This window comes from Globicephala melas, chromosome 1 (genome assembly GCF_963455315.2).
Source record: "Globicephala melas chromosome 1, mGloMel1.2, whole genome shotgun sequence".
Taxonomy (NCBI): domain Eukaryota; kingdom Metazoa; phylum Chordata; class Mammalia; order Artiodactyla; family Delphinidae; genus Globicephala; species Globicephala melas.
In genome coordinates, this window is record NC_083314.1 from 139724017 (window position 1) to 139736736 (window position 12720).

Genomic DNA, 12720 nt, shown 5'->3' on the forward strand with positions numbered 1-12720 from the left:
TCTCTCTGGATTTATTTATTTTGGGTAGTTTGGAGGTAAATGGAATCACACACTAAAGTGACCTTTTGTGTTTAACTTCTTTCACTTGGCATGTTGTTTGCCAGGTTCATCCCCCTTGTAGCATGTATCAATCCTTCATTCCATTTTATGGTTGAATAATATTCCATTGTATGGTTACACCACATTTTGTGTATCCATTCCCCAGCTAATGGACCTCCAGGGGGATCGTGAGTGAAGTTGGGGAGAAGAGAGGCTTGTACCCTGCCTTGTGCGCTGTGCTGCCTACTAGCCACGTGACCGTGAACGAGCTACAAAACTGGCTTGTGCCTCCCTTTCCTCATGTGTCAAATGAACCTAATGATAATATCTAACTCTTCAAGTGACTGAAGGATTGGCTGAGATAATATGTGAAAAGTTCACAGTATAGTGCCTGGCAAATAATGGGCCTTCATTAGCTGTTTTGCCATAGGATGGTCTGAGCGTGGGTGGGGAGGAGAGAGAACACAAACGTGCGTTATAGTAGGTGTTTTACCGTGCATTTGTTCTGTTGTAGCTGCTCAAACCTTTGTGCTTTGTTTAAAAACGAAAAGGCCTGTCTGTTTTCTCTGCTTTGTGGTTTGGTGTTTTTGCCCCTCCCCCACTCCCTACCCCCCCCCCCCCCTTCACTGAACGTGGGATTTTACATTTAGAAGCAGTTCAGTAGACAGAATGTCTGTAGTGGAATGTTACATAATTCACTTTTAGATTTGAAGAGCTCATTATAAAAAACCTGACACACTTCAGGAATATTAAATTACTGCAGATTGTGTGGAGCAAAGGAACATTATTGAAGCATTTCAGAATTCTAGGCGAGCCTGAATTTAACTGATAGGGCTTCACAGCTTTTACTGGGGAAAAATGATTTGAGTCGTCACATGGTTTCTGGCCCTAGAGGACTTTAATCTCCTTAATTGCAAAGAAACGAATTTCCTAAATAATTTGGAGCTACTTCACAGCATTTGCTCAACCTCTGGCTTTTGGAAAATTAAAGGGGATGCCAGGGTCCTGGCTGTGGAATGTTCTCTCCGTACTGTAGCTTCCTTATGCAGGTTTTTATTAGAGACGATGCTGGTTTCCTTTCTTTATTGATACGGGGATGTACTTCAGGAATTCACAAGTAATGCTTATAACACTTGAACGCAATCACATTTTGTCAAACAAGTGACACTGGAGCTGCCCACAGAATAGGGAGAGGTTCTGTATTGTGGCTTACAAAGTCGAAGGAAAGAAAATGGCCCAAATCCAATCCAGTTCTATACATCGACTTTAAGAGTGCTTGAAATGGTGTAAAACCCATATTTCAGTTCATTTCGGTGTTTTATGGATTAGGTACCTACTGTGTGCAAGACCAGCATCATGGAAATATCTTAGCTTCTACCATTTCCTACAGTTTGTCCTTAGAAAGCAGACTTAACCTGCCTTAGTTTCCTTCTCTGTGAAAGGAGGATAATAATATGAGGCTGTGTTGTGACCTTGTATTCCTGTGTTTGTAACACAGGAAACTATTAGGGCCTAATATTTATTAAGTGCTTGCCAGGAGATGTGCCCAGACACCCCCTTCCAAGCATGTTACATGTGTGATCACAGTTTCCACAGCCACTCCATGAAGTTGATACTGTTATCCCCATTGTAAAGGTACAGAAACTGAGGCAAAGAGGGGTTGCGTAGCTTCCTCAATATCACATTGCTTGTAAATGGCTCAAACTACGAAGTTGGCCAAGAATCAGATCATAACACAAGTAAGGAGAGATTCTGTTACCCAGTCCAAGCTCATACTGCTCGCTGCACGACAGGCCGATAAATTGAGAGATGAGGTGTTGGGGCGAGGGATAGTGACTTTATTTGGAAAGCCAGCAGAGCAAGAAGATGGTGGACTAATGTCCCAAAGAACCATCTTCCCTGAGTTAGAATTCAGGCTTCTTTTATAATAAAAGGGGAGGGGTTGTGGCTGGTTGTTACAAACTTCTGGGTGTTTTAATCCTTTGTTCTTGCAGCTGTCCAGTGTAACTCAGGTCACCATGTCTCTGTAAACCTCCAACAAGGCAAATGTTAATCTCTGTTGTGCAACTTTTTATCTCTGTATGAATGGAAAAGTGTTATACCTTTAAAGGTCAGAGCCTTGAGAATGGCCTATCCTGTATATTTCAGGCTAAGACAACATTCTTAGCTTGTAGCAAAAGCAATAGAGTATGAAGGTTAAAGCAAGAGAAACAGATCCAATATGGAGTCAGATTTGTTCTTCCGTATTACAGTTCCGTTTAATGGAGGGATCAGAAAACCTTTCTGCCTAAGATACCTCTTTTGAACTGAACCTTGAGAATGTCAGCAGAATTGAAAAGAAAAATTCCATAGAAAGGTAACAGCACAAGGGAGGATTGGGAAGATGGGAAAGTGTATCACCTCCCTACTAGACTTAACGCGTCCTTTTTTTATTTTGGTTGTTAATTTCAAGCCTCCTTGGACATGCTGGTCCTTCTGCCTGAGATAACCATTTATTCATTTATTACACATGCATTTATTGAGTACCCATTGGTCCTTTCCCTTATCATCCATGTGACAGAGGCATCATTCTTCAAGATGAGACAGTGGAGAGCTTCTTCTCTGTGAAGCTTTATTGAGTCTTTCAAACAAAGGTGAAAGCTTGCTCCTTTGTAACCCAGTATGCCCATTTTTTGTCTGTTTTCATTCTGGTCATGTGTATTGCAGTCCCCTACATGACTGACGCCTCTGCTAGACTGAATTTCTTTGAGGACAGGAATCAGGCTTTGACTCTGTACTCTCCGCCTGCATGGTTGTGCCGTACACGTCTATTGACGTGAATGAGCCAGCACGTGCACCTGGCCTATTGTAGGTTCTTAGGAGATATTTGTTGCAATGAAATGACTAGTATTATTAATAAAATTAATTATCTCTTTATATGACCAAGTTTTGTGACTCTGCCATCTCTCATGGAATGTTGTCTTTTGAGGGCAAGAGGTTAGGAAGGGGGTGAGGGCTTAGTGGCATGGTGCAGATAGATGGCACAAAAGTGGCCGGAAAAGTTCTCATTTTCAACATATGGTTTCATGGACCCCATTCTAGGAAGATAATTTTCCATTGTCTTTAGTTGTAGCCTTAGATCCTCTACTTTAAGTACCTTCGTTCAGGGCCAGTGTCCTCCTAAACAATAGTTTGTAAAACAGTTTGTTAAAAGCAAACAAAGAAAGCAGATATCTTTGGATAAGGTGTGAATTTCCCCATATTTAAGCCTTACTACAATTTATATGGCTTTTATATTAGCCTTTCTAGTTAAGCCATCTTTAATTGGCATGATCAAGAGATTTTGGTCCTTATTCTTTTTGAGCTGAAACTGGTGTTCAAGGTCAGCCTTTTCAGATGAAAAGGTTCTAGATCTGTGGCATGAGCTAAGAATTGGCTGCACAGTTTGAAGATCCATTTCCAGTAGCTTTATCTTAATATTCTTTAAAAATGGATAACTCCTGAAATGTTTATTTTCAACTGAACTCTCACATATAACTATCAGAGAGACGGTCGCTGGGAAAGATTGTTGGCTTGACACTGGGAACACATTCATTCAATTTAAATGAAATCAAATGAGATAACGTATGTGAAGCAGGAGCTGAGGGCATAGGATATAGTAAATGTATAGTAAATACTGGCTGTAATTGAAGTGGTATTATTATCATTATTGTCTCTTCCCAGCACAGTGTCTGAACTTAATAGTACCTAGTAGTGTGCAAGTCGTATTTATTAAAGAAAGAAGGTCTGAAATGCGTGTCTGCCCGCCTCTTTCCTTCTCTTTTCCTCCCCACGTTAAATGCTTGTCTGCTCTTATAGCTGCGGGGAAAGCTGACATAAAAATGGGCTTGCTGGAAAGTTCCTCAGCCCCATTTGTCACCTTACCCTTGGAGCCCAGTTTTATGTCAACTCCACGTTCCCTCTGATGCCTGCCAGTGAGAGACAGAGCACAGGTCACTTGCCTGTGATCTGCTTTAGCTGCCAAAGCTCTAGTCGAGCTTGGCTGACGTACGGGTGCCTCGTTGTTGGAAATGTCTCCATGGGGCTGCTCAGGAAATATGCCTGTGCTGTATCTTCTGGGTGACATCTAGTGCTTGACAATAAGAAACATGGAAAATAAAGAATTGGGTTTTGCTCCTCTTGAAAATCCAGAGTTTTAAAGATCTGTTTTGCATTACCTATTGTGAGTTCTGCGGATAAGGCCTCTCATTCTCTTGGTTGTATGAACCCTGTTGATGGCTTAGTGAAACCACGTGAACAGTTTATACACGGAGACCAAGGTTTTCCTGTTTCTGTATGTTTGACGGTTCCTTTTTTCCCTCCTAATTTCTAACTTCACCAGGGTGGTGATTCTGAATGTTCTCTTCCCTTGATTTGCAGCGCTCGAAAGGAGTGAATGGAATGTGCAGCTCGGGGTGTCATTTCTGAAGGGCGGAGTCGTTTTCTTGGAGAGGAGTCCTCAATGAGCCTGGCCGAGGCCCAGGATCTGTGTGAAGTGGACTAAGGATTTAGTAGGATGTCAACTGAGACAGAACTTCAAGTAGCTGTGAAAACCAGCGCCAAGAAAGATTCCAGAAAGAAAGGTAGGGCTCAATCTGTCCCTTTCCGAATGGCTACCTATTGTACAGGAATGAGTTTTTTTGCCTCTGGAACGGTATTTGGTACTATCTTTGTGATTGCATGTATTTTTAAATAATCACCAAGATTATTTGGTGTTTTTTGTATTCACGGTATCATGTTTTAATGGCTCGTCCTTATTCTCTGGGTAAAATCCCAAATTCTTTTCATAATATGCAAACAAAGCCCTTCCTGACCTGATTTCTACCCATCCCTCCAGCAACATCTCTGCCCAGATCTGCGCTGCCTCCCCACCCAACCCTGTTTGCCCTCCAGGCATTCTGTGTCTTGTAGTTCACCTTTGCATATACCGGTGATTCTCAAACTCCAGCCACACAGAAATCACCTAGAAGGCTTGTTGCAACACAGATTGCTGAGCCTCGTCCCCAGAGCTTTTGGTTCACCAGCTCTGGGGTGGGGCCCAAGATGCGTTTATAACAGATTCTCAGGTGATACTGATGCTGGTGGTCCAGAGACGTTGAGAACCCCTGGACTGTCACTTCAGCCTGAAATACTTCTGTTGCTCTCCGCTTTTTCTTAACACTGACTCCTACTTATTCTTCAGATTTGAGCTTAGTGGGGCCTCCTGGAGGGCCTTCCCTTACTCTCCAAATTGGGTTATTTGCTTTTGTTTGTTTTCTTTCATTAGCACTTTGTTAGTAGCTCACTTTCTTAGAAACACCCTGTTTTTTTTTTTCCCCCTGTGTCAGCTATACTATACAGTCCTTCAGAGCTGGATCCCTTGTTCACCCTTTTAACTCCCAACAATTGGAAAGTGTCTGACACAGAGGAGGCACATAGGTATTTGGTAGAGAAGACTGGCAAGCATAGTGTGATAATAAAATAATTCTATCACTGTTCACGATTTTTGGAGAATTTGTTCCTATGGCTTTATGACCACGTCTTTCATTAAGTTCGTCTCCTTGTTGGAATTAGATGTAAGCAACTTGTTGCTCCGTGTGTAGGGGTGTGTGGGTGTATGTGTGGTGTGTGTTTTCTCCCTGTGGTTTCAGTTCTTTCCCTCCCCTGTCTTTAAAACTGCGTGGAAGAGGATTAATACAACTCTCTTTCAGGTCTTGAAATCTGTCAGTATGGGCCTGCAAACAGGATGCCGTTGGTTGCTTTGTATAGGCAGTGATTTGTTTGAGACGTTGCTGTGCCTGCCCAGTCATGTCTTCTGATGGCATTTGTCTGATACTCCATAGGAAGCAAGGGACATAAATGTAATACATATGCAGCTCTTGGACAGCCAGAACCCCAGAAAGGACTATAAATTTTGCTTTAGCTGTTGATTTGAAGCACAAATATTTTGGAAGCAGTCTATTTTGTCCCCTGAAACCTAATGTAAACCTTGTTTTTTATGCATCATGGACTAAGAATAATAGAAGGAAGGCACGTGTGTGAGAGAACAGGTCTTGGGAGAACTGCTACATGGGGGGAAAAAAAAAGATTGCAGAGCCCAGTATGTACTAGAATTCAAATGCTTTTTCACTGGAAACTGACAAGTTATATTTTTGCTTCAAATTTAACCTTTCCACTGAACTTGTGCTCTTGAATGCTTAATGCATTAAAAATTGTACTTAGTGCGTATCTTTTCATTCTTAATTTTAACATGCAAAACCAGAAGCATTCTAAAGAGGGGATTCAGATTTTTCAGAACATTGGCTTAGTTGAGAACTTGGAATGGGACTGTGAAGGTGACCTTCACGTCCTTAGTAGCTCTAAAATCAGCACAGCACCTATGCAAGGAGTGTCCTCTAGTGAGTGGCTAATACCATAAAGTCTGGGCAGGCAGACCTGGGTTCAGATTCTGGCTATATCACTTCCTAACTGTGTGACCTCAGAATGTTACTTCACCTCTCTGAGCCTCGTTTCCTTTCCCATAAAATGAAGATGTAATATTACAGAGCTCAAAGGCTCACTAGGAAGATTAATTGAAATGAGGCAAATATAACAGTATAGAACTGGGCATATGTTAAAAACTCTACAAAGTTTACATGTGTTCTTCTTCCCCCTTCCCCCTCCTTCTCTTCTCCTTACTTCTTCTCATCCCCTTCATTCCCTGTCATCTTTCTCCATCTTTCCCACCTCTCCCTTCTTTGTCCTATTTCTCTTCTCCCTTTTTCACTCTATCCTCCTTCTCTTCCTCATCTTCATCAGAATCATCACATTGTTTTCTCTTACCTAAGGGGATCTTAAAAAGTATACAGCTGATTTGCCCCAGAGCAAGATTTTACAATTGTTTGTAATTATGCAACAGTGACAGATAGTTTTTTTCTTGATACCCTTGTCTGGACCAAGGCAGCAGGAAATCACACACGTACATTAAAAAGAGAGAATGAGAATGTGCTTGGTAACAGGGTTAATTCATTTCCTGTCCTTTAGTTTTGGCTATGGGATAGTAAGTATTCCATTAAACAAATATTGCTAACTGGGTGAAAATAAGTAGAACTTTGAAAGGAAATAAGCAGTTTATATATCAATCTTGAATCTTGAATTCAATAGTCTTACTGAACTCTTTTGCTAATACTTTCTCTAACCCCTCTTTGATTTTCTATTGAGGCAATATGTAACCTCGTAAGTAAGTTTCTGGCTTCCTCTTCAATCCTTAAGTACTTGTTCTTTTTCTTTATCTTATTCCATTGGTTGGGTCTGTCATAATATCTAGTAGAGAGTAGGTATCCTTAACTTTTACTTAAATTAATGGAAATGCCTTAAGTTACCTGTAAGTGTGATATTTAAGTATTTACTAAATATTCTTTATTAGTTTGCCTTCATTTATCATTTCTAGGAATTATTTTTTTTAAATCCTGAATTTTCATGTTGAATTTTATCATATGCTTTTTCTATATTTATTTCAATGATTATACATATATTTTCTTTTAGTTTAAAATCAATAGTAAGTCATGGCTTTCACTGATAGATTTTCTGATCTTCATTTCTGTTTGTGATGTCTTATTTTCTATACCCTGTGGATTTAATTTGATATTTTACTTAGTATTTTTCTATCTATATTCATCAGCTCGATTGGTATATATTTTTCTTTTCTTGAACAATCTTTGTGCCTGATATAGGTCAAAGTTGATAACCTCATATAATGATTTTGGTGGTAAGGACATAATAATTTTAGACTTCTTTATGAAAAAATATGAATTTTTTAGTAATTTTATTAGACTTTTAAGAAGTTATATATGCTTATTACTGAAAATTAGAAAAGACAAAGTAAGCATGCATAATCCTAAAAATTAAAAATAACTTTTATTGGGCTTCGTTGGTGGCGCAGTGGTTGAGAGTCTGCCTGCCGATGCAGGCGACACGGGTTCGTGCCCCGGTCTGGGAAGATCCCACATGCCACGGAGCGGCTGGGCCCGTGAGCCATGGCCACTGAACCTGCGCGTCCGGAGCCTGTGCTCCGCAACAGGAGAGGCCACAGCAGGGAGAGGCCCGCATACCGCAAAAAAAAAAAAAAAAAAACTTTTACTAACATTCTAAGTTACTTCCTTCTGGACTGACTTTCCAGGATAATATGAGATTATACTGTTCATACAATTTTACATCGTGCTTTGTCATTTGACATTCTGTCATAAATACATTTCTCATCTTACTACCTGATATTATAGTATCGTAAAGTTTTTTCTTCTCTTGGCAAGATTTAGGTGGTTCCTGGGGCAGATATTTTATTTCCTTAAAAAAATACCTGACAACGTAAGGCATCTCTCATGAAAAAGAGTAGCAAAAAGAAAGTTAAGAAGCCCTTTATAATTCCTCACAAACCTGTCACTCCAGTTCTTTAACCCAGGCTGTTGAAAGCAAGTCAGACAGATTCAAAAACAAGTCACACAGGAGCGTATTTCACCACAAAATGAGTTTCTAGACAGGCCAAGTATGAGATGTAACTAGAGTATTGACAATTCAAATAAGGAGGGGTTGAAAGTAGTGAGAAATGAAGTTGTTTTCTTCATTTCATTTTTATTGGATTGTGTCACTCACTACACATACAGCTTGTCAGACGGTACCTATTCTAGGAGTGGAAGTTGATGGAGGACTGGAGGAAGAGAATGTGTGTTTTCAGGTTCGGTACCTGCCATCGAAGGGAGAAGATCAGTTGACACAATCTGTGGTAATCCTGGCATTAGGACACCCAGTAGAAGCCTGTGGTAGAGGAACGGGTCCCAGGACGAGCAGACACAGACATTTCTGGGGGTAGTGCCTGGAGTTTTTCAGGCAGTGCCATCTGGCAGCTTGGTGTCCTGGAAAGAGCACTAACTTTGGAGTCAGACAGACCTGGTTTTTAATTTCTAACTCTTGTTCTTATCTGCTGTGTAACCAGAGATGGGTTATTTAGCCTCTTTGACCCTTGTCTTTTAAGGGTGTGTGATTGTGTGTGTGTGTGTGTGTGTGTGTGTGTGTGTGTGATTGTGTGTGTGTGTGGTGTGTTACTACTCTGCTTGTTATCAGAAAGGCGAGCGAGATTATCTTGGGTAAAGGACCAGCTTGGGATCTGCAGCATGGCAGTGATGTGGTTAACGTTAGCTTTTCTGTCCTCTTCCTTCTGAGATCATGGTTCAGTATTTTCTCCTTATTTTCTAGAAATACCTGGAAATAAATGTATTCACTTTCCTTTACTTATATTAGAACTCAGTGAACAAAAACAACAAGACACTAACAATCTTTCCTCCCAGAAAGCCTGGGCTGCGAGAATCAAGGCCCTGATGGAATCCAGGAGAAGTTGGTCACACGGCAGACACCTTAGCTCTGGAGCCACGTTGAACCGAGTCTGAACCCTGGCTGTGTGCCTCAGTAGCTGTGCAAACTCTGGGGAGGTTTCTTAGGAAATTCTGGTCAATTGTGATAAGGAATTGTTTCAGGAATCCCATGTTCAGGGTCCTGATCCCTCAACTGGTCAGTGAGCCCTGGGAAGGACCTCTGTTAATAATCCCTGGTTTACCACTTAGGAGCTGATAAACTGCTATCGTATTTATTATCCCATTGGGTCCTTAGGACCCCGAGAGATTAATTTTTCAAAAAATCCTTTTACCAGGCCTTCGGTGCAGAGAGAGCTGCCTTTTCATTGCTTCTATCTGCTGCTTTTATCCTGCAGGGGAAGCAGACTTGGGGTCATCGAGACCTTGCATTTGGGTTCATAAGCCAGGTCCCCACCCTCTAGCTGTTCACCTTCAGGCAAGTCACTTCCACGCCGTGAGCTTTAGTTTCCTCAGGCACCCAGTGGATGTACAACTTACATTTGCTCGGCCAAATTTGGAATGTAGGTAGGCATTAATAAGCAATTATTTTGTCTACAAATGTTTATCCAGCCCCAGCCCGGAGCCATGCAGGAGCTCCATGTTCTGCTGGGGAGAGAAACACCAGGGAAGGAGATTCTGACTTCAGCCAGTCCATAGAGTCCAAGAATTTCCACCTGAGGGGAGGCCCTTCTGATTTGTGTAGGTCTCATCCTTCCTGAAAAAAATTCTTTTTTCCATTTGGCTACTTTTATTCATTTTAGTGAATAAAATTCATGTTAATTTATTCTGTGACTACTCATAAATTTTATGTTTTGTTTTTACTCCAAATTTATATTTATTAATTAAAATCTTGCTTTTTTTATCATAAGAAAGAAAATTCTTATGGAAACTCTTTTCACTGCTTTCCTGACCCAAAGCAAGTGGATTTTCAACTTAATAAATACAAGTAACACGATACTCTGAATGTCTGCATACATCGAAACATGAATAGCTTCTCTAGAAGTACTAAAAGGTTAGAAGGAATTAGTGTTTGGGGGGCTAGAAGGGCCTCTTTTTCAAGATGAGTTCTTAAGAGAAGAATGACTTGCCTACGGTCGTTCAGTTGGTTAGTGGTAGAGCCAGAGCTGGAACCCAGGAATGACTCCCCGGATGGTGTTGCTTGAGCTTATAGCTTCTCAAGAACTTACCTTTCTCGGATTAAGCTCGTGGTGCGTTTGCTGCATCTTCTCTACATTGAAGACTCCTGGAAGAGCTCACGCTTCAGAATCGATAGACTGAAGTTTGCGTCAAGGCCCAGCACGTTTTCTACAGGTGTATCTCAGGCTAGCTACTTAATCTTTCCAAGCCTTAGTTCCTTCATCTGTAAAATGGAGGCAATAGGACCTATCTCGAAGTGTTGTAATGAACACTACATGAGTCAAAAATATCAAACAGCTAACACAGTTCTCTGTACACAGACTCAAGATAAGGACATTTTCCCTTTCCCCTCTGGCCCCCCAGCTAACTACCTGAAAGGCAGCACTTTTCTTAGTGCCAGAGGATATAAAGAAGGGTAGAAGGTACCCTTTTCTCCAGAGGTGCATGGGGAAGTCAGGCAGTGACAAAAAAGTACTGGTCCATCTTCAAAAGGATGCTTGTTCCAAGAATAACTGGGAAGGTGGACAGGAAATACAAAGGAAAGTGGACCACTTTGTCAAGCTACACTCATTAATAACCATCATTTATTGCATGCTTCCTGCATGCTAGCCATTTTAGATAAGTTGTCCCTAATGAGCCCAAATCTTACATGGCCCATGAAACACATAAGAAAATAACGTCCAGAGAGATCAAGAGACTTGCCCCAGGTCACATGGCTTGTCTGCGTGGGCTGGAAAGCACTAAGTTTGTCCGATGTGAAAGCCGGTGCCCTGTTCCCGGAATGCATGCTGTGGGTTTGCCCTGTGCCTTGATGGGGGTGTCGGGAAATGTGCAAAGGGGCTATACTCTTCTTAGGGGGGTTGGGCATGGAAACAGATCAGCCGCCTCATGTAAATTTATGGCACTGTTCTGTCTTGTCAGGGTTTTGGATCTTGGTAAGCTAATGGGTCTCCACTGGCTCTGTGATTTGCAGGCTTTGGAAATTCAAGATCAAGGACTTAATAGCAAGACAACGTAAATTTCTCTGGAGTTGGTCCATGAAACTCTTGGGCTGAAGGGTTTGAGAGTGAGGGAATACCGTTGTGGGTCTAGAAGTCTAGTTTTTATGGAAAGACTGACTGCCGGATCACGTTACCTGTGGTGGGGAGAGACTTCTGTATTCTCCACGAGCACGTGGCCCTGAACTTATTAGAGAACACCTCACTCCTTGCGGTCGTTCCCTGAAGGCAAACTCGCTTCTGGTTTCATTGGTGACTTCGTTCTAACTAGTTTGCTCACAAGAAGTCAGGCCTTCTTCAAACCCTCCCGCACACCTCCTCTCCTCCTTGAACATATTTCGTAGCGCCAGCAGCACGCCGCAGGGGGCAACCCAGCAAGCCAGCCTTCTGAGATCTGGTCCCTGCCGCTCCTTCTGTCCCTTTGTCCCCCCTCTCTGCGCCCAGACCCACCCTGAGCTTGGGTCCCGGGACGCACCTCTGCGACTTTGGTGCGTGCCGCTCCCTCACTTGGGTCGTGTTTCTCACCCTGTTCACTGGGCTGCCCCCTGCTCACCCCTCAGAACCCAGCAGCCATCTGACGGAGACTTCATCCTTGACCATTTGAGCTTCCCAGTGCCCTCGATGAATTAATTAATAATATTAGCCCCTGCAGCCTCCTAAATAACTCTCAAAGCACTCATGCTCTCTCTCCCTGCTGCCCCTCTCCTCAAGATAGTTCAGGCTACCTTCATCTGTCATCCTGGCCCCCTCTTGAGCAGTCCTCAGGTGTTCAGAATCATCAGTCTCCAAGCTGTCCCTGACACTGCTCACTAATGGGAAGATCCGATCAGGTCCAACCTTTGCTTCAGACCCTTCCGTGAACGGGCCCCACTGCCCTCAGGATAAAGTCCACGTGGCTTATCGGGGCTTCAAGGGGGCCCTGCCCGGTCTGACCCCTCCTTATCTTTCCAGTCACATCCCTCACCGCTCTTCCCAGAATGATACTCCACTCCCTGACTCAACTGAATTAATTTCATTCCCCTGATCCTGCCATGTTGTTTTTCACATTTGGAATTTTGCAAATGTTTTTTCTTCTTCCAGGAATAGTACTTAAAAAAAAAAAAGAAATCTCTTCAAAGCCAACTCCAATTTTGCTTTAGTTTCAAGTTAGATATTACTTTCCCCAG

At 42.2% G+C, this 12720-nt stretch overlaps 1 protein-coding gene across 7 annotated transcripts in view; it reads left to right on the forward strand.

The window, feature by feature from the left end:
- Positions 1-12720, forward strand: part of DAB1 (DAB adaptor protein 1) — a 1173077-nt gene that overhangs the window by 888492 nt on the left and 271865 nt on the right. For all 7 annotated transcript variants that reach the window (XM_060305030.1, XM_060305010.1, XM_060305026.1 and 4 more), the window contains one exon: positions 4438-4640. In XM_060305030.1, the coding sequence (XP_060161013.1) occupies positions 4574-4640 (67 nt within the window). In that variant the 5' untranslated portion in view covers positions 4438-4573. The remainder of the gene's footprint in view (positions 1-4437; positions 4641-12720) is intronic.